Genomic DNA, 22993 nt, shown 5'->3' with positions numbered 1-22993 from the left:
CTGCCTCCTCCACTAGAGTGTTCGGGTTGATTCAGATGGACTCAATGCAGACAGAGAATTCACAAGCGTAGTGCAGGCGGATATAATCTAAGGCGAACCGAGCATTTCGACGAACTTCAAGGAGGCATCCGTTGATCTTGAGTTCCTAAGTAGGACTCGATGCGCCCAAGTATATGTAATTGCCACATGAACCCTCGCTACGTCAAGATTGATTGTTCGGAGCGTGCTAGACACTCCATCGCCGTCTCTTCCCGGCCCAAGCCATACAACCCGAGCTAGCCGCTTCCACTGTTAGCCGCGTGACTGACTAGCACGTACATGAGGATTGAAAAGGGCGATGTATGGGCATACTCAATACCTGACTTTCGACTCCAGGGTGTGAATGCGGTCAACTGCTCAATGTTCAACAGACTAATTGCCAGCATCTTCGATATGCCGTTGAATAGTGCACTTAGCTTCTATGTACCGTCATCGACATCGATTCCAATTATGTCGCCCAGAGAGTACTGCCAGTTCACTGAAACAAAGGCGGCGATAACTGGCGAGATTCTAGCCAGGGTATGACAGTAGGTTGGAACCAATATAAGAGCGTCCCGAATATCCGGCCTTCGAAATATGTGAGATGCAGATGAAACTCATGGCACGCAATACTGACCACGGTACAAGATCGAAGCACAGCGAGTGCGGAACTTCTAATTGCGTCTCTGTTGGTCGCATAGAAGAAGGTATGCGGTGGTGATTCTCTATGCTTGGTAGTATCATCCACTGCTTGTGATCAGTACTGGCATCTTTCAACTGTTAGCCGAGGCTTCCTTACTTTGAGAAAGCATGTGATCAGGAAGTTGAAGCCGAGCCGTTCGGAAAAGCCAAGAGAGTCAAAGAACTTTGCTTCAGCAGCGAATCACTAAGCTAGTAGAACAGGTGGTACTTTGGGGACGGAGTCATTTAAGACGATGCCCAGATCAATGTCGGCTGAGCCAAGTACCATGTCAGGAGGCCAGCCTTGATCGATAAGGGCCCTGCATTCGTAGCAAATGTGAGTGCAGTCATGAGTACGAAGAGGTCGTTCGGAGCATTCCCCCTTATCCGCCAATTCTGATGCCTAAGGCGTTCAGCAGCCACACCAGAGCTGGGCTCAGCGATGAGCAGTAGCGAACGAATCCACCCTCAGTACTCAGAGCTTGCTCCGCTGTCGGCATCGTACCTCTCCTAACGTGACCAGCATCATTGAGCGTTAAAGAGATCAGCGTCGCGAACCACTTTGTTACAGCAGCCATGTAAGCGACAAGCTCAGAGCGACTTTGCACCCCCTTCCACGAACAGCGTCCAAACGGCACTGTAAGACTGCACGGTATGACATTCGACGATCTCAATAGGCGGCGCCTCGGTACCGTAAGCAAGGCTCAGACACAACACAACGCCAGTCCGTCGCCCCATCTCAACTAGGATGACGCAAGTACGCCTCTTCCGCCTTTTCCAGACCCTCTCTGAGAAGCGAAATTTTCGCTGACTGCTTGGCAGCGCTCTGGAAAATATCCGGCATGTGCTCGCTGTTGCGAAGCAAGCAATTCGCAATGCGTCCTCGATTTTCCCAGCGAGGGTGTCACGCGCATGCAGGATCTTCAACACAAACTAGATCCGAAGATACTTGAGCTTGATCGCGAGATGGGCGTCCTGGGAAGCTTCAAGATGGCAAGCTATAGTGAAGCCTCCAAAATGCTGGCTCACCTCAGGCTTGGCGAACCATTGGACAACGTCATGAATGCTGGGTCTGTGCCGCCACCATCGTTGCAAGAGTATGCTTAGTATGCCTATGCACCGTTGAGTCGAACTCGCCATTGCTTCCGGTGATGCGCTGACCAGTCTTCTGTAATAGGCTGCAATTTGAACGTGTTGCTTAAGAACCTCTTCGTCCAGAAATCCTTCTCGACACCGGCGACAGTTCTGATGAGTTCTCAACGATCTGATGTGGTTTTGGACATTTGACCATTGCGCAAGATACTCGTCACAACAGCTTTTTAGCATTGCAAAATACAGCAAGCAGAAAGCAACAATGTTCGCTCCTTCGGTGTAAGTGAAGATTGATTGCTACGGTATGGCTCGCAGAGAGGGAGCTCCTTGAACACAATCACGCTTCCCGTTGAATGGCCCAAGCTCCAGACACTGGTCGTGTACCAGATCTCCATCACACAGTCCCCAGCCCTCGTCGACCTTCGAGTTCTTCTGCATGATTCCGAACCCTATAGTACGGGATGCGGAGGATAGGCGACCAATAGCTGCAGCAGAGTGCGGCACCAGCGTCACCTCAACTGGGTCCGTTGATGGCAGAGTGGTTGATGTAAGTGGTGTAGCAGTAACAGTGGTCAGCACTGTCCACGAGCTGGTAAGAGTGACTTGAAGCGTCAACACGGATAGCGTAGTGCTCGGAATCAGGTTGTTGACCGTTGCCGATGTCTGACAGCAGTGAACCTCTGCGCTCACGTTGTGGGATATAGGTGAGCTATTCCAGCTGCAGTGTCGCCTTTCCAGATATGAAGGAGCCATACTGTATTCCGTACAGTTTACCTTGATCTGGTCGTCGCATAAGGTATGGCGTTGTACATCTTATATCCCCAACGCATTGCAGAAGGCGGCAGTGTATGCCATCCGACTGAATCGGAAACACAGCCATGATCGTGTTGAGAACGGGTCTAATGAAGAGCGCGCGTGCGGGGAACGTGAAGTTGGCTAACTGATTTGCCGGGACGGGCCGTGGTGAGCCACACCCCGAGCGCTAACAATGTAATAGAAGTGATTGGCTGCGCAAGAATATGTTCTATCCTCTTCTTCCAATCTTGGCGTTGCGTCTAGCATTCCTCGAAGCACAGCTACTTCAGCTACAATGATCGACAGACATCGTTCATTATGATCACTGCCCGGCGATGCCAACAGTCGTGCTGCTGGGCGGCGTGACTGCCGCGCCGCTGGCGCCTTTGGCTCCGTCACTATAACCACCTCTGCAACGATACCTTGCGTTGGTATTATCGCGCGCTTGATCAGACGCTCTCACACCGCAGGTAACTTCTACTGCCAATGGCTGCTCTTTCAGACCGCGCTTGTCCGATCAGCAAACCTGGAAATGTAATCTGTCAGTCGGCGGCTGAAAGAGGAGCATCGAGCTGAATGTGCTCGTGTTATACATGGATCGTAATTCATCAACGGAATCACAGAGCATAGTGCCTGGCCCACGAACGGACAGAAGCTCAATTGCTCTATGTCGAGTATCCCCTTCACACTGCTCAAGATCCAGAGCCGTGTTCGCTGAAGGAGCGTGCTATGCGTCACTGCTCTCGGAGCAGAGCAAGTACCCGATGCTCTGATAAGATCAAGTGCGCCGAGCGTTTCGTTCCTGAGTATTCGCTCCAGGACGTCGTTCGGTAAGCTGATGAGTACGCCCGTTGGTGGCACGTTTGCTTGACTCGACATGTGCGGCGCTGCTGTATGTTGGGATCATTTCACTCCCTATTTATCTTTGCATACTTTAGCGGGATTGTGTAGTGTGTTGCGAAGCAGAGTAGCAGTTAACAGAGCCGTGCAAGTGAGCAGCCAATACCCATATATCGTTGGCACCGAGGAGACCGACAAGCCGACAGCTCAATTGCTCGGATTCATGTCTCTGTGACACGATCTCCATCAACAAAGTAACAAAAATGGCTTCAGGACCATATTCTCTAATTGATCACTGCACGAGTCCCGAAGTGATCATGGATCTGGTCCGTACGGAACGTCGCACCAGCGAGACACGAGTGCTGGATGCCATAAGGACGAGACTTGGCGATCATCTTGGACAAACGACGGTGTGTCATACAGCCAAGGCTGTGTTTGCGACCCCTAATTTATTCGAACCAATCCTAGGCCCACTAAATGGCTACGATATCCTTCGTACTATGATAACTAAAAAGGCGTTCCATGACGACCTCGTTTGGGCGCAGGTGATACTCGGACACGACAAGGTATTGGCAACGGTGGGTTTTGATCGGTGATCGTGGGATTATCGGGATCCCCAGGAATTTCGTTATTGAGCGCTAGCTACTCCCTATATCAACGACCTTGCCTTCTTCGGCACACCTCCCCTCAGTAAGCCCCGACACGCTTCTGCCACGCCGGTTGCGGCGGGTACAGAGCAGGGCTCAGGTCAAAGTAACCCGTTGACTGCACCACATCATTAACCTGCAGGGCGAAGCTGCTAACGTGCGCCCCCTGCGCTTCGAGAGCCCATAGCGTCAGCGCAACCGTGTTCTCACCCTGGTAGTTCAGAACGCCTTGTGGCACGGGAAAGGCCGTCTGGGGGCCGAGGTTGTTGACTGCGATTGTTTCGTTAGCTATTGCTTTGAGGACGAGGCTTGAGTCATTAGTGCTGAGTGTTTTAAACGTACTGTAGATACCAAACTGATACCCGTTGACATACAGCTGGCAACGGTAGTAGTGTGAGTTGGGAATGCTATCCGAAGATGCAGTCTGGTTGAACACAAAGCTCATGGGGACATCGTAGCCCACGGGTACGTTTAGATTGAAGCTTGTCGTATAGAACCCGATTCCTGCGGACGAGATGCCAGTGAGGGGCGAAGCAACCTTCCATTGGGGTATAGAGGTTGGCGGATGGGGCTGGTGGTAGCCTTGACGTTCAGCGTATAGTCCACCTTCGTTCAGAGGACCACGGGTTTGGTCCTGGTATTGCTCGCCGCCAAGGTTACCCGTGAGCTTCCAGGAGACGTCCGACGCCGGGTGCCCAGAAAGAGTATAGTTCAAAATGCCGCGAGGCGTTTTCAAGAGATCGAGTCCGGGCGTCCAGTTGCCCTCAGAGCCCATGTGCTCGATGACGATGGTAAATGTGTAGCGCTTGCCCTTATCCAAGGGAGGGAGGATTACAGTTTGGTTATCTGCGGAACCTCCATAGCCGACGTAGGCACCCAAAAATTTCGACCCGAAGCCGCCTCGTGGCGAGGATAGCCATATTGCATGCGCATAACCGCCTCCACCTTGAGTGGAGACATTAAAGGTCGATTCCGCACCAGTCGCGGTGAAATGCCCTCGGTAGAGCAGAGTCCCCACTTCGTAACCGTAATCCTGGGAGAACAGCGAGGTGGGAGTCGTGCTATTCAATAACGTATTGTACGTCTTGGTGAGATTCGCAACATTCCATTTCGAGTCATCGTAATCGGGCTTAATTTCTGGCAGTGTGTCCAAGTAGTGCCACTCGAGGTTGGAGAAGTCCGGCACGCTAATTGCAGGTACGATGAACGGTACCGTGGCAGAGATGCGGCCGTTTGCATACTTTACATTTGCAACGGCCTCGTCATTGAACAGAACTTCGGGCCTTCCTGCAGGGTGGCCCGCAATGATCTCGAAAGTCGTCGTGGCATTTATGTCTCCGTAAAGCGAGATACAGCTACTCGTAATGGAAGCGTGGCGAAGCAGGTAGCCGCCTGCTACGATCAGAGAAGGTTTGGCATATCCCTCAGTGTTGCTTGTGGCGGTAGGTGACCCGGCGTACGGCACCCAGTAGTTGTATGCATCGTTGCGCCATAGGAGGTAGACGTCAAGCTTCTTACCAAAGTGTATGACGCGCCTGGCCGGCCCGACTTGGAAGTTGACAATGGTCGTGCCGTTCACTCTCTCATGCTCGACGTCAGTGCCTTCGACGGAAGTAATACCACCCAGCGAAGAAGACACCGCGAACTCATGTGTCTCGCCAGCACCACCGTAAAGTACGAGCACGGACTTTGAGCCGCTCTTCTGCCAGGTGAAAACCTCAGCACTGGAGTAGATCAGGTTGATTCCCCCAACGTCGTAGTCAGTCACATGAATCTTTGAATCCCTCCCGTTAAGCATTAACGAGCCGCCCAGTCGAGGAATGGTGACGACCCCAATACTCGTTTTCGCCGTGAGATTATACATGGTAGCCGCAGAAGACTTGAAATCCGCGTGTCGCACCACGTAGAAATTCGTCTTGTTGCCGTAGAGCGGAGTGGCTACCACGTCCGTACTGCTGACTATACCGGCCTCGGTCGAGTTAGCAGCATTTGCGGTGAGATAAGCCGGCGAAACTGCGAAGAATTGCGCTTCCAGCTTTGCTTCACTGTACTTTTCGCGCCAGACTGTGCGATCCTCTTTGATGGCTGCACCGTAATCGTACGAGGTGGGCCCACCGGGCTGTCCCAGATTTCCCCAGTTGGTGCCTCCATACGTCTGGCTAATGTCAGTGTAATGCCGAAAGGGAGCGACAGAGTTTACCAAGCTAACCATGTAAATGTTGAAGATGGTCATTCCAGCCGCGAAGTTGTTCTTCTGAAATACACGCTCGGCTTCTGGGCCAACCAATGCAGCGCATTGATCATAAAGCGTACCACCCCTTTTTTTGAAGTCAGATCATGAACATGTTGGCTCAGACTTGACACGAAGATCCTCACCAGTACTCAGGCGCGCCGCCTTGAAATTCGGCAATGGCGAAAGGCGTGTTTGGACTGATGTCAAGATGAGCTGTACGGAGGTCTCCATATATTTGGGCGGAAGACCAGTTAGACGGCTGCGAACCTAAACGTTCTATCAGCAACCAGCAGGCATTGGCTCGACGAGCAAGATTCCTTACAGTCGAAACTCATCGGATACAAGTCATGAGCGTATATATCAACACCTCCTGTAGTCCCAGGCACCCACAAGGCTGCTTTGTACCAAGCTTCGTTATTGATGAAAGGGACCACAACCCCTGCGTCCCTGTACTGCTGCAACACTGTTTCTTGATACCCAATGTCCGGAAAGAGGACGTTGGTGGCGCCATACGTATACTCGTTTTCGGGCTGGAACAGGATGATCGGACCACCGTTGGTGATCTGAGCCTTAGCAATGATGGCGCCGATATTTGAGACGTAGGTATGTGTGGCGTCAATGTATGCCGACTCGTTCGTCCTCAAAATAGCCGGATTGCGGGCCAGCCAGCCAGGAAATCCACCACCAGAGATTTCGGCATTTACGTACGGCCCAGGACGAGCGAGTAGATAAATTCCTGCTTCAGTTGCCGCCTCGAAGAATGGCTCGAATGCAAAGACTCCCTGTGCCGTAAAGTGCCCAGGATTACCCTCCAGGAGTGCCCAATCGACGTAGAAAGACACGCCATTGTATCCTAGAGCTCGAACCTTTTGGAAGACATCTCGCCAGAGAGGGGGACTTGGGAGCCTGAATGGGTGGAATTCGCCAGAATAGAAGAAGATCCGTTCCCCATGGACAAACAGAGAGTGCTCATCCCACGTTACCTGCAGCCGTCAGTCAAAGGCTTAACCAGATCGAACATCTTGTCGTACTAAATCCTGGAGCAGTTCTCTTTTATCGGATCGGATAATACCACTCAGCTCTCGACCTGGCAGAGCTGCAATGTTCAAAGAGAAGAGCAACAGCAACAGAATCTGAATTTGCTTGAAAAGGACCATGGTGGACGTCTACCGGCAGCCACACATTCGGCTACCGAAGGAGCGCTTGTAAAAGAGGCACCGCGACCACACATTGAAGTAGAGAACTGGGGCACATAGCCTCTTCAGACTCCCGATGTGGAGGAAGTGAAGGAAAGCGGGGACTTCGCAGTGAATTCGACTCGCTCCGGTCCATTCCTGGAAGTCCCGTCATCACCGCAAGCGACAGCACTCTGACGGAGAAATATTTAGACTAAGTAGGCTACCCCCTCCATTGCAGAACGAGCAACCGGGGGTGGAGCGAGCCGTCGTAATTGTTTCCGCGGAAGACGCACTGGTTGAAGATGTTGCGCTGACGGAAGAGGACTTTGACAAGATCGGCGCTGCCTGCGGCACCGCAAGGACAGACCCGAACCGAGTGAGGGGCGGACGAAGTGGTCCTCCCTACATCTATGCGGATTGTTGACAAGTTCTATCGACTGGGTCTGGCACTGGACCTGGCTGCGGCTTGGATGAGCTCCGACTTGGACTGGTGACGAGGCTTAGAATAGAATCCAATGCTAAAGGACGTAAACTAGAGCTGCATCACTAAAGTCGGAAGCCGCTGCACTTTATCCTGCAGCATCACGACTTCGAGTCTCCAACCGGTCGTCTATATCTCTTGCTTGTCTTCCAGATTGAAGGTATGAATTGACATAAGATGATCCGGTTTACCCTGAAGGCTCGCACCGGCCAAAGCTAACGGTTGCACTTGTCGGTCAATTAACATACACAGTCATGGCAACTTTCTCCGTAGCAGTGCCATGGTGATCTCCACATGTTTTTGCGTCACCGTGCTTCAGGCTCCTTGAAAAGTTTCCTCGCCTCCACCCCCCTTCTCCTCTCCTCACCCTTGTTTTCCCAGGCGAACGTCAACATCCTGTTACACAATAACAAAGATGTCCGAGAAAATGGTATCGATAGCATCGGCGAGTCTGGCAGGCAAGTTTCTGCTTGTGATTGTCTTCGTGATCGCCTATCATCGGCCACCTCCAACCAAAGCGAGCAATTCACATCCAGCGGACCAGGTCTCCTCCCACGGGGGTCCGCCTCCGGGCACTACCACTAAAATGGCGCCGACTGAAGAGGATCACACTCTCCTTCTGAACCTCGTTTCGGTACTTGCCAAAATCCGTCAAGAGGCCAATGATGCTGCCAAGGCACAGCTCGAAGAAACAAAGAAGATGACGGTTCTACTTGAGCAAGGCTATGCCGAGCTTCTCACTGTCCACAGAGCTCCTCTTCCGAGAGGTTGTGATGATGTTGGGCAGACTTAGATGAGTCACACAGATCCGTCAAGCAGGCAAAGAACGGATCCCTCTCCTCCATGAGGGTTGAGGTGCTGTGTGGTGCTTGTTACCGGCACCCGCAGTACGCCAGCGAAGAGCATGCACTTCTACGCAGTGCTGGCGACTAGTAGCTGCATCGGTAGCGAAGCTAAGATATGCTCACCAGTACATAGTGATGAACGTCTGTAAAACTGTTCCACATCTTCGGACCGCGTCCTCACTCCAATCTTACATTTGCTTACTCGCACGGTGGCGTGAATGTCCATGAAAGTGATGGTGGCAGTCGTGGATGCATCATGGGATCTCCAGGCTGATTACAGATAGCGATGTGGTGGTCTCAATAATTTTTCGTAGACCACGCAACTTCACAGCACGATCATGAAAAGTACCAATGTGGGCGACCAAAGGCAGGGGGTCTGTGTACTTTCCCGCGCCACGATATCGTAAGAGTGGCCGGCAGATATTGTGATCAGGTCGCGGTGTGTAACACGTAAACTGGAGGTCGCGAGAACGATGTTCCTGGCGGATTCGAAGTGAGGGGCGGTTCTGGCTCCATTTCACGCGTGTCAATACTGGCGACTCGAGACCCATCTCTATTGGCAGGTGTGGCACAGCGTGGTGTTGATGTTGTATACGATTCCAGGATTGCTCCTACTTTCCATACACCCTGTTCCCTGGCCTTTGGGGAGACCGTCAGCACGACGTGACTCACGTCTGCACCACAAGTCCCACGATCTGATAGGGCGGTTGACCTAAATCAGACAACGTCATGAAAAGCAGGCGAGATTCCATTGGAGTCCCTGCTGTCGAGTCATTTGTGCCAAGATTGTAGCTAAGCTCACCTCCAAGACTACAACTCTACCAAACTTGGCTTCACCCGAAAGTTGTAGCTGCTGCTCAAGCTTTGTCTCATTCCGAAGTGTGAGGCATGCTTGTGAAGTCGTCTCGGCATCTGCGAAGTCACGTTGAACATTGTTCAGTGGATCGACCTTGGTCAAGTGTGCCTTGGAATCAATATCAAAACGATATCGCCGCCATTGAGGCTCCTCTGGCGTCTCACACCTCCCTAGACTGAGCCACTTTGTGACTACCAGTGCTGCTAAGCCATGCACCGCGCCATTATCAACCCGAAACACTATGTTGCAAGTATCGCACTGTAGTAGGTCATGACACGTGTTGCAGTCTGGATCTGGGATGGAATGTTCTAGCGTGCATCGATAGAGACTTGACAGGTGGTCTCCTGGGTTGATATAGCTGACATGAGAGCAAATGCTCATGTTACGGGCAGTGTCCACATGGTCACCGCTCCCAGCCTCGAAAACCGTCCACTGCTGTATGCGTAGGGATAAGGCGTCAGCAAAGACCATCGGCTCTACGGAGAGTGCAGTCGTCACGCAGAAATCCCGAGAAGACTGCACTTCGCTGAAGGCGAGCGCTTGGACGTCCAAGCCTGGGCTTTCATCCCCAAGCCGATGCTGCATCATGGCGACCTGTACGTGTTTGAAGGTGACGAGGAAACGGGGACTGCAGAAATGTGTATTGAAGCAGTCGAGCGGCGCTTCTCTCAAAACGCGCTGCAATGTCGAAGCTGTCGAAGGGAGCCCAGGTGGCTTGATTAGGAGCTTGGAGTGTAGTTTGTGGCAAGTGTAGCAGTAAAACAGCGATGGCAGATCTCCTACAGTCGTCGCAGGAATCGAGAAGTTTCCTGCGGGTCTGCGAGGAGTGAGGTTCGAGAAGCTGAGCCAAAGGCGCCCCAGAAGTCGTGGTCGCAGACGGACAGCGAGGCTGTATCGCTGGCAGAAAGGTACTCGGTGATGTGGTTCAGTAGCTCGTTGGGCAGGCTACTCAGCCTCGACTGAGCCGGCGTGGTCCGATTGGAATGTTTTCGCGCGTCCATTGATGTGCTTGCGAGGCCCATGCATTGCAGTACGGATCTGAGGTACTCCATGACTTTGCAATGTTATGGACAGTCATCGAAGGTGCTCACCCGATCGGTATGACACTATTCGTAGTGGGTAGTAGGTGTGACGCTTGCCGGCTACTGCGTTCGATGGTTCCCACACCAGCTGATCATCGGATGCGTCAAGGTCACGTACAGCTTCCCGGTATGGAATTGATACATCTGGGGGAGTAGATGAGAAGATGAATGAGTGAATTGAGGAACGTGAATGCGGACCAAGGCCAGCTTGCTGGCCCGGTCCGGTCCGCTCTTCGCTGATTAGGGGTCCTCTCGTTAAAACGTTATGGCGACAAATGGTTTATTTTCTCTAGCGCAACTCAAGTGATACACCCGCGCTCCCGCTTCGTGCTAATTTCCGCGCATCCTACGGTCTGCATCATTACGTAACACATCTACTAATACTTTCTTATCTCCTTATCTCATCTTATCACAGTATACCGTTGTTAAGACCATACCGGTGGCACTATAACGTATCATACATTCCCTCATAGCCCGCAACAAGTGAAACGTTGCGAGCCTCTTACCACTTGAAGAGTGTACCTTGCAGTTGTACACATTCTACAGACATCATGGAACCACACCATTCGCCTCACCAGGTCCTTGCACGCCAACCAATGACTGGAAAGACAACAGAGGATTGGAACAATACAGACTAGGATGGCTTGTGGTGAGTTTCCGACAAAACCTGACTTCCGCTCCAACCGATCTCACCCGAGATTCACCATATCACGGCCTTCTCACCGATCCCTGCTCTTTACACGAAGGACTTCACCAGTGCTTCGCGTGCTTCGCGTAAGGATGACCTTGACAATTGCAAAAACACCACCGACGCTACTGTAGATGAGGGCGCTTGGTGGTCAGAGGTCGTGATGGTGAGAAGTCGCGCACTCTGTGCGCTGGGAACGTATTTCCTTCCTCTCCTCTTGTGTCCTGTATGGTATAATTTATTCAACGGTCACGACTGACGGCAGTGACACCGTATCTCACACTTATGCATACCGCATTAGCAATGTCAACAGCCATGGCGTGTCAAACCGACCTTCCGAGCATCGGGCTGGCTAGCCTGTCCACCCTCGAACGCCGCCACCTCAGCCATCAAGTCAACACAATCTCAGCAGTCCGCCGAAGAAACATGGAACGCCTCTCAATCCTCGAGCAACGAAGTACCCATTCCGACCTTGGCCTTATCATCCAAGGTCTCCGCGAAGACAACGACGCCTACGCCAAACTCGTCACGCAGCTGGCCGACCTTATCCCATCTGTCTATGGCCAAACAACCCGAGCAGCCACTCTAGCCAAACAGGTTTTCGGCACATTCGAGCTTCTCGAACTCATCCTACTCTTTCTCAAGCCAAGACGACTGCTGGTAGCCATGTGTGCCTCGAAGATCTTCCGTGACACCGCACTCGCGAGTCCTCCAACACTACGCCGTATGGGGCTCCTTCCCGAGTCCGGACTTCCCTGTATACCAATCGTGCAATACTGGCCCTTCGCCATCGACATCAAACCCGTAAGGCAGTACGTCCGAGATCGAGCGCCCGAAGCCTGGACAGTCCAATTCTCCATCACCACCTTATCAGCCGATTCAGCGAAACACCTCCATTTTGGCTCTCGCAGTCGAAAAGTACTGATCTGTCAACCTCCGCCAAAGTCTATGGATGTCTGGACGAATTGCTGTAGACCGGAGAACGCGGATCCGATATTGACTGGCCAGTGGCCTCCTCATCCTTTGGAGACTCTGCGATCAGAGGGAGGGATTACTGTCGGGCAGATCGTGGATGCTGCGATCCGCGTCATGGGGAAACATCGATCATGCTCGCTCGCGCCACGAGAGTTGTACGATGAGCGTGAAGCGGTGCGATGTGCGATCAACTTCAAAGCGACGGTGCAGATGTGAGGAGAGTGGACACGGCACTGCTAGGATCAAGAGCGGATGGCGCGATAGGCACGATTCTGCAGACCTGATAGCAGAGTTCTGCAAGCCTGTCAAGGAGGTGAAGTGGAGTGAGGCTTCCATCATCGGCATCAGCGCCGACATCACACATGCCGTGAGCATTTGGCCACAACGACGCATGTATCAGCATCATGCAATCCATCATTACAGCCATGCTATCCGCGGCCAAGGCACCCACCAGTCTCGTAAAAGTTTATCGTAATAGGAATTTCATGGTTGACATGACCCACTCCCTGTTAGCAATATCGACACGACGTGGACGCCCTCACGACTTCACGGCCCCCTAGGTCGCAAACAGCTGTTAGAGACCAGGCAGGAGCCAAGAAAACGCATCTAGGGCCCCGGTACAGCAGAGATTCTAGGCATAAGACGATGAATGAGCGGGAAGGCACGGCGTTCTGGATACGGTTTATAATCCGACTATCTAGACCCGATGAGACAAATGCAGCATTTCCACCAGGCCATGCAATGCAATCAGCACTTGATATGCAAACAAACCCTTCAACAGACCCATCAAACAGAAAACGCCCTAGAGACTCCTTTCCAGCACCATCGCTTCGTGAAAACCATGAACCTCATTTCACGTAACGTTATCATACTCATACCATTCCCATTCCCAACCATCAAAGCACCATCTACAAAATCTCCCTCAGTTTCTGCTTCTGCGCCGCGGTCAAGGAAGCGGGATACTTGATCCTCACCCCCACAACCAGATCCCCCCTCTTCTCCGGCGTCTTACTCTTCGGCATGCCCAACTGCGGGAACCTCTCCTCGAACGTCGGTTGCGTAGGCCCGGAACTCGAAACACTAACTTGTTTCCCATCGATCGTGCTCACCGTCCTCTTCCATCCCGTCAGCGCCTCCTTCAGATCGATTTCAGCAAAATGTTTCAAGTCGTCACCATCTCGCGTGAAGAGCGGGTGGTCTTTTTCTTTGATGATGAAATGGAGATCTTGAGTGCCGCCTTCGACTTGGTCGCCCATATCGGGATATTTTATCTTGGAACCGGCTTTGAGGCCGCGTTTTACAGGGACGGAGAGGATTTTGTCCTCGACGGCTTGTTTGCCGGTTGAGGAGTCGTAGGTTTTCCGTTGGACTTTGAGCTTCTTCGTCGTGCCGGCGAAGATGTCTTCGAGGGAGAGTTGGAGCGGTTTCTCAACGACTGTGGTTTCGACTTCCGGTTCTCGTCTCCTTGCGGCAGTGAAACCGGAGGATGTTCGCGATGTGCGGGGTTTGCCTCCTCCTCCCATTCCTCCTAGGCCGCCGTTCGTGAAGGCGGAGAAGATGTCGTCGTCGTCTCCGACTCCACCACCCATGGATGCACCACCTCCTCTCATGAACTCGCGGAAGATATCGTTTGGGTCGCTGAAGCCGCCGAAACCTCCACTACCTCCACCCCCACCGAAACTGAAATGTGCCGTTCTCGTTCCTCCAGACTGTCCACCGAACCCGAATCCACCGGGCATTCCTCCCGCAGCACCTCCTGCGAAGGGATTCCCTCCCATGTCCTCTGCTGACGGGGCTGGCCCAGCCTTGCCAGTAATAAAGTCGTAGCCATAATTATCGTAGTTCCGTCGTTTCTCCGGGTCGGAAAGGATCTCGTATGCTTCACTCGCTTCCTTGAACTTTTCCGCTCCGGCTGGGTTCTTGTCTGGGTGGTTCTTCAGAGCATTCTTGCGGTAGGCCTTTTTGATGTCATCGGCGCTAGCGGAGGAAGAGACGCCGAGGCGGTCGTAGAGTTTGGTGTCGGATACCATTGTTGAAAAATCGTGGGGTGTCAATGGTCAATGGTTAATGGTTGGTAGGAGTAGGGATATGTAGGTGAGACTGAAGAGTGTGGAGACATAATAGTTGGGCATGGTAAGTCATGGAAATCAGGCTTGTTGCTGCGGTTGTTCCATTTCCCCACACATATCGTGGAACATGCGCGTAGCTTCTATAAGCAACGAAACCATCTGGAAGAAGCTCGGGGTTACGAGACATTGTCGTCGACCACGAATATAGCCAGATGCTCCTTGTATGTGCTCAAGCCAGATAGCGACTCCAATGACACAGCCTCGTGAGCTTCGGCTCCGAGCTGCCTGGTCTAATTCAGCCATACATCCGATTCACTGTCATTCACTTGTCCCGAGACTTTTGTGGCGACTTCCCAAAGCGGCGATGACGTACAAGGTCCGTGCACCACACGATACGCGTCGGTCGCGACGCCGCTCCGTGCGAGCACTTCTCATCAACATACCACAATCACAATCTGGCACTTAAGAATGAATGGAAAGTAGGCCCCTCGACGAATCATGACCGCCTGCAATGGCCACATTCAACTTCTCCAGGCTTGAGCAATTCGCAGGCAATTCCACATCCATCAAACGGCCACGAGAATTTGGTTACTTCTCCTACGACGACGATCATGTATTGAAACCACTTTCTGCGGAGTCCCTCTCGTACTATTACCCGCCTACATTCGGTGCTCCTGGAACCTCCGATACACGTCCGGATCTCTCAACAGGTTTCGCGACATTCAGGAAGCGAGATGATTCGATCGACGAGCATCTCGACGGCTTGCTCGACACATTGCAATTGTATGAAGAACGCCTGCTGGAGAAGGTGCAATCTGGCGAATGCGAGCTGCGAGATGTCCGTGTCAAAGCAGATATCGTCACATATCGGGGCATGATGACCAAGGCAGGCATCCCATGTATGACTATTGTGAGCGTAGTCTGATAGTTATGTCCAGATCCTGACCGCCGCCTTCGAAGATCGTTTCGGAGATTTCGAAATGGACGCCACCTGTTACCAGGTGCGCACGCTCCCAACCAGCACATAAATTACTTGAGGCTGACTTTATGAAGGGTACAATGTAAGACATTCCTCAGCTAGGTCAGGTTGCCGTTTACTCACGTGAAGCAGCTTCATCGAGGAAAATCATGCATACAAGGCAGCCGAAAGACTCGGCAAGAAGACGCAACAGCCACGGCGTGGCGAGGCTTCACAGGAGATGATGCAGTATTGGGGTTGGCAAGCCTCGATCTACCTTACTGGTCTGTACTGATGACATCCAGGCTACCACTTCGAAATCCTCTCCGTCCTCCCAAAGCCATGGGCGGATTGCACACGCGAGGAAATCGAGTGCCGGGAATCAAAAGTCGTCAGCAACCACGCCCAGTACTGCAGCATAGCACGCACCAGTATCGGCACAACCAGCTTGATCCTCGCAGGCGAAGTCGACGCAGTCTTGGGTGAGAAGCCGGAGAATTCAGATACTCCCATCCCTTGGGTCGAGCTCAAGACTTCTGCGGAACCCAACTTCAATACTCCTCGAGGACCCGCGAACTACGAACGGAAGTTGCTCAAATACTGGGCTCAATCATTCTTACTCGGCGTACCCAAAATCATGGTCGGGTATCGCACGCAGGATGGACATCTGACACGGATAGAGGAACTGGACACGCAGCGTATACCCTCGCAAGTCAAGCGGGGTATTCATTCCTGGGATGGCAACATCTGTATCAACTTAAGCGCAGCATTTCTAGAGATGCTGAAGCAGACAGTGGTTGGAGATGGGGTGTGGCGGATCAGGCGGGCGAAGAATGTCCCTGCTATCGAAATCGTCAAAGTGGCTGAGACGGGGACTGGCGAGATATTGAAGGCGGGTTTCAAGGAGCACCGGGAGAAGCTGAGAGCACTGGAGATTTCTGCTGCGCTTGGGTAGTCGCAGTACTTCGACGGATCAGTTATCTCGGTCACATCGAAGCCAATAATCGCAGCAATGGTCCTTTGTCTTTGAAGCTCTTGTGGCTTGGCGACCCCACACTACGGGAACGAAACGAAATGAATTTCGATATCGGAAGATGGGCTTCTCCGTGTCGTCGCCGGAGGCAATGCTCTTGCGTGCCTTCCCATTCGTCCGCATCCCCATTCAATCACGTGATCACGCAACTTGTGACCAAGCTTTCGAGCATTAATAAGTTGTGGAATAGCGTCATTGCGCCTGCTTCCGCCGGCCTCAGGGTCCAGCGATGGAAGAGCTCGTCAGAGGCTTCATCCGTGTACAGCGAGGGCTGACACCGGGTCCTTGGGAAGTTGTGGACGCTATACAGGTACTTTATTCCGGAGGCAATGCCACGTACCTCGCACCAGAAATCCAACTTGGCGTGCTCGACCTCCCACCGGCCAACCAGCAGCAGGAGAACATCGCTGCGGTGACGTCGTCGAGCAAAGCAGAGCTGCTCCGCAAGGCCGTCAATGCACCAGACGCACTCACAGACGGAGAAATAAAGATACTCAAAGCTCGCTATTGGTCCGACGTGTCGTTGGCTGAGGAGGCCATCCGCGACAACGGTGAAAGTGCTTTGTTGGCCGTGTCCGAGGATCACGGCGCCAAACCACTGATGGGTTGAAAGCGGCGCGACTGAAGCTGTGCGAGAGTGATGAGGAAACAGCAATAGCAGAAGCTGCTATGGAGGAGTGGCGGCGAAGAATGGCAGGCTGGAAGCAAGAGCGTGCCACTGCGCGAGATGAGGAACATTCTAAAGCACAAGGCTGGGTACGACGGCTATGGGACGAGGAACGTGGAGAGCGTTCCTGGGGATATGCTGCATACATGGATCCAGCTGCCACCCCTACGCCCGAGGATCGCGAAGAATATTTCGGTCGACAGGACGCGCTGCTGTTCGGTGGAAAACTTGCCATTGGTTGCGGGCCTCTACTGTCTGCACAATGGACGATGCAATATCTCCCTTGGCCAACAATGGCTGTAGCCGAAGGGCCTGGATCTGAAGAGGACGTCAAGCAAAGCCACGGCGACGAATCATCACCCGGCAAGCTCGAACTGCTACGACAAGACTTTCGAGAGGCCCGAGACCGGCCTCCGGGTTCAGGCAAGTATTCCTACCAAAACATGCTGCAGCCCGGTTTAGTTGATGGCATACAGAGAAATGTCTTTCTGGTCATAGACAAAGCATCGGCGAGCACACTAATACCCACCCGAGCAAGCCGTGCAGATTACGTCTGGATATGGGCTGTCGATCCAGATTTTCAATCATCCGCTGACGACTCCTCGGGCAGAGCGTCGCGAGGTAGCGCACAGCCGGTCTACGCGGGATATCTACGAGTGCGGCTTCAGCAGTTAGTCAACAGTTTTTTCGAATCCCGCCGCTTCCGCGCGGAGGAGATCTCGATGGAGGATCTCTGGCGAGCGGCACAAGGAAGCTACGTTAGCACGGCTTCTATACTCAGAGTGCCTGGTGTCAGAGAGGAAGACAGCACCGTTTCAAGACTCTCCGAATGGAGTGATGGCCATAGTTTCGTGTCGTTGAAGAAGAAGGATTGGAATGACAATGCTGGAAATCGAGACGTCGGAGCTGCGATGAGGCTTGATAGTACTGGCTTATCCGGTTAGCTACGGCAGAGCGATTGAGCGATCGTCGAAGGAGACGTGGGACAGCATTCGCAGGTTTTCAATTGCGTGTAAGAGAAGCTGCACTCTCCCTCCACTGAGGGACTGTCATCGTGCTTATTTAGCCACATGCGGAAGTAGCTGAAGCCAGTGGTTAATGATGATATTGATCGTAACGTAGATAACTGGCTATTTGATGAATATGGAGCGTGAAACAACCAGATGAAAGCAAGGTGAGGTTCATGCCTAAGACCAGACCCTGAATAGCCTTGACAGGGACAAAGTTACCTGGTGGTCGAAACTCAAATCCTAACCAACGTACAATTGTGCGCAAAATGACTGTCGCATGCTAAGACCTAAAGTTATAGTATCCTCGAGGAGCGCCTATACCTAGGAAGCTACCTAAGGCTCCTTACGCCGCGTTTTAACGCGTACTAAAAGTAATAATACCTTTAACTTAACTATTATTATAATCCTTACTCTATTTAAGGCTTTATTAGGACGATAATTAGATATTTTAGGTATAGGCGCTCCTTAAGCGCTCCCCGAGGATACTACACTTTCCTTACTTTTGGTCTTAGCATGCGACAGTCATTTTGCGCACAATTGTATCTATCGCCGAAGTCAGTCGCCATGAGACGCTAAATCACCGGCACCGATAAACAACATCTGCTGTTGCAAGGCTTTCGACCATGCCTTGATTGTCAGACAATTTGTGAACCAAGTCTTTGGTACACCCACAGATCCTGGGCGGATGACCATTGCTTATCTGTTCCGAAGCACGTCTCTACTATACCGATGTGCTGTAAATGGCCACCATACATCCATTCTGGTAGAGCGCTCGACAAGACAGAGTGGACAAACAGAGTGATTGCACCAGCACGAACAATGGATTATCGCCTTCGCGGATACCACTTCGAGATCGAGGCGCAGCCAGGATCCATTGAGCTTGCCATGTCGAGACATAGCTTCTGCTTTATTTTCCATGGAGTCATACAAGCCTGCGCAACGTCGACACTCTTTATATCCGACAACATCGGGCATTCAGGCTTGTCATCATGGTTATAGTCCCCAGTCGACCTTTACCTTGGATACCCCGCGCGGTGACAACTGTGGCTCTAAGCTTGTATAATATTATGTGAATGAGCCGCTTAGAAGCTCGATCTAAGGATACTGCTTCAGAGTCTGGATGAGAATGACTTCGTGGAAACTCGGTTCCTAGCCATAGCGTACCCAAGTTAATTCATAGTCGTAGGCTTCAACATCAAGCCTCTTCCCACTCAGCATGCACCCCCCACCCTCCCGGAAATGATGAATCACTGCTGACTTTGACCTTACGCGTGTCTATGCACCGCAGCGAAGTCGCAACTATCATCGTCCATCACTAAGCGTAAAGCATCCCGATGCAAAGCATACCACGTGATTGCTGTGGCGAAATGTTTCGGGATTTCTAAGAGGCTTGATCAGGGCATCCTTCCAATTCATGGACACTCCGGTAGAAGATATTCGAGATTACGGGACTCGATCGACAACACCCTTCCCGAACGTCTAAGTACGTACGTATGCGCTCCTATTTAGTGACGACCTGTCGCCTAGGAAGCTTCTACCTTGTGGTCTCTCGTCCTGAAAACAGCCAGTAGACATTGGGCGCAACTGTCAGATACAAGGCCTTAGCGAAGTGATCATGGATCTTTCAGACTACCTTTGCCAGAACGAGATAGATCAATTGAATCAGGTTTTCGAGATCTCCCTTCGCCATGATTCTGCACTCGTCTTCTGGACCGGCATATCTCAACAGCTCGCTCAGGATTGGGCCCGTAGAAACGACCTAAAGACGCTCACTATTGCTATGGGTTCATTATATGCCAAAGGCAGTCAAGGCAGGCCAAAGTCTCGAAAGTCTAAGAAGGCGTGGTCCAAATATATGAAAGGCGCATCCTGGATATTTGCACAACAGGCTTGCCAAAACAGGTATGCCATCGTACTCACAAATGCACCGCCGAATGTCTACAGCACGCGCGAAGACTCAAGTTTCCGCGAAATTGAAGAGCCGATACTCAAAGGAATTGAGAGCGATCGACATACAATACAAATCGAGTATGTGCATCCAAAATTTTCGGGTGCTGCGAGCTTTCGTTATCAGACATGGCCTGAGAATCGTTCTTCGGAATGGCATAGCTTCTTGGAATGCATCACCATCAAGGATATGGTGAAAAGGTTCGTCCAGCGTGCTAAATTAAGGCGATCAGAAGTAATAGTGGAATTGGAGAATATGACGCCTCTACACAATTCAGAGCACTCGGTTTCTCTTGACACCGTATATAGAGACGGACAACAGGAGAGTGCGCAGCAGGTTAGGGCGGCCGGGCGAGCCCAGGTTGCGGGAGAGCAGCAGACAGCGCGAGCGAAGAAGGCAGCAAAGCAACTCAAGGTCGAGAGAGAGCAGCAGGCAGCGCGAGCGAAGAAGGCAGCAAAGCAACTAAAGGTCGAGAGAGAGCAGCAGGCGGCGCAAGCGAAGAAGGCGGCAAAGCAACTCAAGGTCGAGAGAGAGCAGCAGCAGGCAGCGCGAGCGGAGAAGGCTACAAAGCAACTCAAGGTCGCGAAGGTTTTGACTTGCAAGGTTCCCGGAGCAACGTTTCTGCCATGCCTAGGGTGATACTGTGCGGTATTGATCGTGCTCGGCGAAAGGAAACCAATGGCGCGCTTCCAAAGATCTATCGGGCTGCCGCTCTGTACTACCATCATGGACAAATCAACCACGTTAGCATGAGTTCAAAAAGACTTTCGAGCTTCGAAAAAATATGGAACAGATCTTGCTCATCACCATCGACGAGAAATACAGGAAATGGCTAAGGGGACAGCATTCCTATCACAGCTGCCGTAGGGATTAGCAAGGCTGAGCTCCTGCATGCATGCGCGGTGTTTCGTTAGTTTGCAACGTCAGCAAGGCTCTTGAGTCGCGAAGCACAGGAAATCGCAGACCAAGGAGGCCGACTTCTTCCATACGCAAGAAAATCACTAATCGCTTTTCAGTGCTCCGTAGTCTTGCTCACCAGATATCCTGATTCCTGTGCTGCTAGCTACACAATATTGTCGACAAGAAAGTCATAACCTATGCTGCATCGCCTTCACACATGGAGAGCAGGTTACTGGGCCTCTAGATCACAAAACCCTGCGAGGTTCGTAACGAAGGCAAGAGCTTCGCCTCTGTCTCCTTCACAGACAGGTAGTTCAAAGGATTGTGCACTGTTCAAATATACGTCAGGTCGATGGATATGAGGCTACAGCTGACACTCATCGTCCCGAATATTGACCGTCGGCAAGATACAATGAGCAATAACGCTTGGCAGAACGGGAACGAGGATTCAATGTCTTTGAATTGCGGCGTCTCGCTGCGACGGCAGTGTCGAGGACGGTCAAAGACATCCTTTCCTTCGAATAACTAGGCGAAGGAGCATCCCATCAGGCCTTCGTCATTCAGTTTCGTACCGGTTTCAAACTCGTCGTCCGCATCCCCTACCCGGCCACAGAACCCACACATTTAGTCGTGGCCAGTGAGGCAGCAACATTGATCTATCTTCGTTCGGAAGGCATACCAGTTCCAGAAGTGTACGGTTACTCAGCATTGGCGGATAACCCGGCCGAGACAAAATACATCCTCATGGAGTTCAGCCCTGGCGAAAATCTTGGTAGCTCATGGTTTGAGATGGGCGAGCAAGATCGGCTTCGCATTGTCACAAGCCTGGTCGATATAGAAGCTCGCATATTCAACCTGCGTCTTCCAGCCAGTGGGAGCCTATACTTTGCCCGAGACTTGCCTGCAGGTGTCAAGACTATAGCAGTGGACTCTGATTATGACGGCAGGTTGGACTCATTGTGCGTTGGTCCTAGCACAAGTCTCGAATTGTGGCATGGTGAAAGGAGTGGACCTCATATTGATCGCGGTCCTTGTAAGTAGAGTACTTCTCAAGCTGTTGGTCATCGCGCTGACATAGGCAAGATACCAAGACAGGGGCCGTGTTGAATGCTGGTGCGACTAAGGAGATCCATTATTTAGAGCACTATGGTTGACCACTACTTCCGTTTGGTCGTACGCGCCGGGAGACTTTCCATCTAGAGAAGCAATCACCATCAGCCCATCGTGATAGCATGCAAAAGTATCTGCAGATCTCGAAGCACTTGACGCCACGGAGCAAAAGCGTGCTTGCGCGACCAGTCTTGAGACATCCCGATTTGCGACCGAGCAACATCTTCGTTTCGGAAGACTACGAGATCACGTCGCTCATCGACTGGCAGAACTGTATACTTCTTCCTCTGTGCTTACACTCTAGCATCCCAGAGGACCTGGATAACTCCATGGATACGTTTTCGAGGTCTTTGGATCTGCCTCAATTACCGAGTGAGGCTTCAAACTTGACAGAAGAAGAGAGGTCAGAGCAGATCGAAGTTTTCCGCAGGCAGCAACTTCATTACTTCTATATGAGAGAGACGGTTACAAACAACCATCTGCACTTTGAAGCGCTATCTCGCCCCTTCTCAATCGGTACGCGCAAGATCTATCAACTGTCCGGTGCTCCCTGGCAAGGCGATCTCATTCCACTAAAGTCAAGTTTGATATTCATAAAGCAGCAATGGCATCAGATAGCCGCTTCGCCCAGTTTCCCATGCCCAATCAGCTTCACAGAGGAAGAAGAGCACGAATGTCTTCGCCTAGATGAACTTGAGCGCAAGGCGGTCGAACAGCTGGAAGCTTCCAAGGAATTACTAACTTAGGTCCAGAAGGTTGGGTATCTTGCGACAACTACGAAGCTGCTAAGGAAAGCATCAAGACACATGTCAAGCCAGCACGGAAGTTGAGAGGGTCGCGGTACGAGATCACTGGGTCTACGACGATATGGATGAGGATGAGTATCT

General features: G+C 51.9%; 7 protein-coding genes across 7 annotated transcripts; 5 read left to right on the top strand and 2 right to left on the bottom strand.

Annotated features, from left to right (window-relative positions):
* Window positions 1-4113: 4113 nt before the first annotated feature.
* Window positions 4114-7463, bottom strand: LTS14_006466 (uncharacterized protein; the record flags this gene model as incomplete). Its single annotated transcript, XM_064839162.1, has 6 exons — window positions 4114-4343; window positions 4416-6228; window positions 6283-6391; window positions 6450-6573; window positions 6629-7289; window positions 7338-7463. 6 exons carry the CDS (start codon window positions 7461-7463, stop codon window positions 4114-4116), a joined length of 3063 nt encoding a protein of 1020 aa, XP_064693410.1.
* A 917-nt stretch (window positions 7464-8380) lies between these two features.
* LTS14_006465 (uncharacterized protein) lies at window positions 8381-8758 on the top strand (the record flags this gene model as incomplete). Its single annotated transcript, XM_064839161.1, has 1 exon — window positions 8381-8758. The coding sequence occupies one exon, from the start codon at window positions 8381-8383 to the stop codon at window positions 8756-8758; it is 378 nt and encodes a 125-aa protein (XP_064693409.1).
* Window positions 8759-11751: 2993 nt separating this feature from the next.
* Window positions 11752-12627, top strand: LTS14_006464 (uncharacterized protein; the record flags this gene model as incomplete). Its single annotated transcript, XM_064839160.1, has 1 exon — window positions 11752-12627. One exon carries the CDS (start codon window positions 11752-11754, stop codon window positions 12625-12627), a length of 876 nt encoding a protein of 291 aa, XP_064693408.1.
* Window positions 12628-13319: 692 nt separating this feature from the next.
* SIS1_1 (Molecular chaperone (DnaJ superfamily)) lies at window positions 13320-14441 on the bottom strand (the record flags this gene model as incomplete). Its single annotated transcript, XM_064839159.1, has 1 exon — window positions 13320-14441. The coding sequence occupies one exon, from the start codon at window positions 14439-14441 to the stop codon at window positions 13320-13322; it is 1122 nt and encodes a 373-aa protein (XP_064693407.1).
* A 550-nt stretch (window positions 14442-14991) lies between these two features.
* Window positions 14992-16393, top strand: RAI1 (decapping endonuclease targeting mRNA; the record flags this gene model as incomplete). Its single annotated transcript, XM_064839158.1, has 2 exons — window positions 14992-15379; window positions 15744-16393. The coding sequence occupies 2 exons, from the start codon at window positions 14992-14994 to the stop codon at window positions 16391-16393; spliced, it is 1038 nt and encodes a 345-aa protein (XP_064693406.1).
* Window positions 16394-16700: 307 nt separating this feature from the next.
* LTS14_006461 (uncharacterized protein) lies at window positions 16701-18082 on the top strand (the record flags this gene model as incomplete). The annotated part of the gene is made up of 2 exons (XM_064839157.1): window positions 16701-17076; window positions 17124-18082. The coding sequence occupies 2 exons, from the start codon at window positions 16701-16703 to the stop codon at window positions 18080-18082; spliced, it is 1335 nt and encodes a 444-aa protein (XP_064693405.1).
* A 1681-nt stretch (window positions 18083-19763) lies between these two features.
* LTS14_006460 (uncharacterized protein) lies at window positions 19764-20735 on the top strand (the record flags this gene model as incomplete). Its single annotated transcript, XM_064839156.1, has 1 exon — window positions 19764-20735. The coding sequence occupies one exon, from the start codon at window positions 19764-19766 to the stop codon at window positions 20733-20735; it is 972 nt and encodes a 323-aa protein (XP_064693404.1).
* Between the last annotated feature and the right edge of the window lie 2258 nt (window positions 20736-22993).

This window comes from Recurvomyces mirabilis, assembly GCF_035927965.1.
Source record: "Recurvomyces mirabilis strain CCFEE 5264 chromosome Unknown scaffold_16, whole genome shotgun sequence".
Taxonomy (NCBI): Eukaryota; Fungi; Ascomycota; class Dothideomycetes; order Mycosphaerellales; family Teratosphaeriaceae; genus Recurvomyces; species Recurvomyces mirabilis.
Note: the sequence above shows the minus strand (reverse complement) of the source record. Positions and strands in the feature narration are given on the sequence as shown.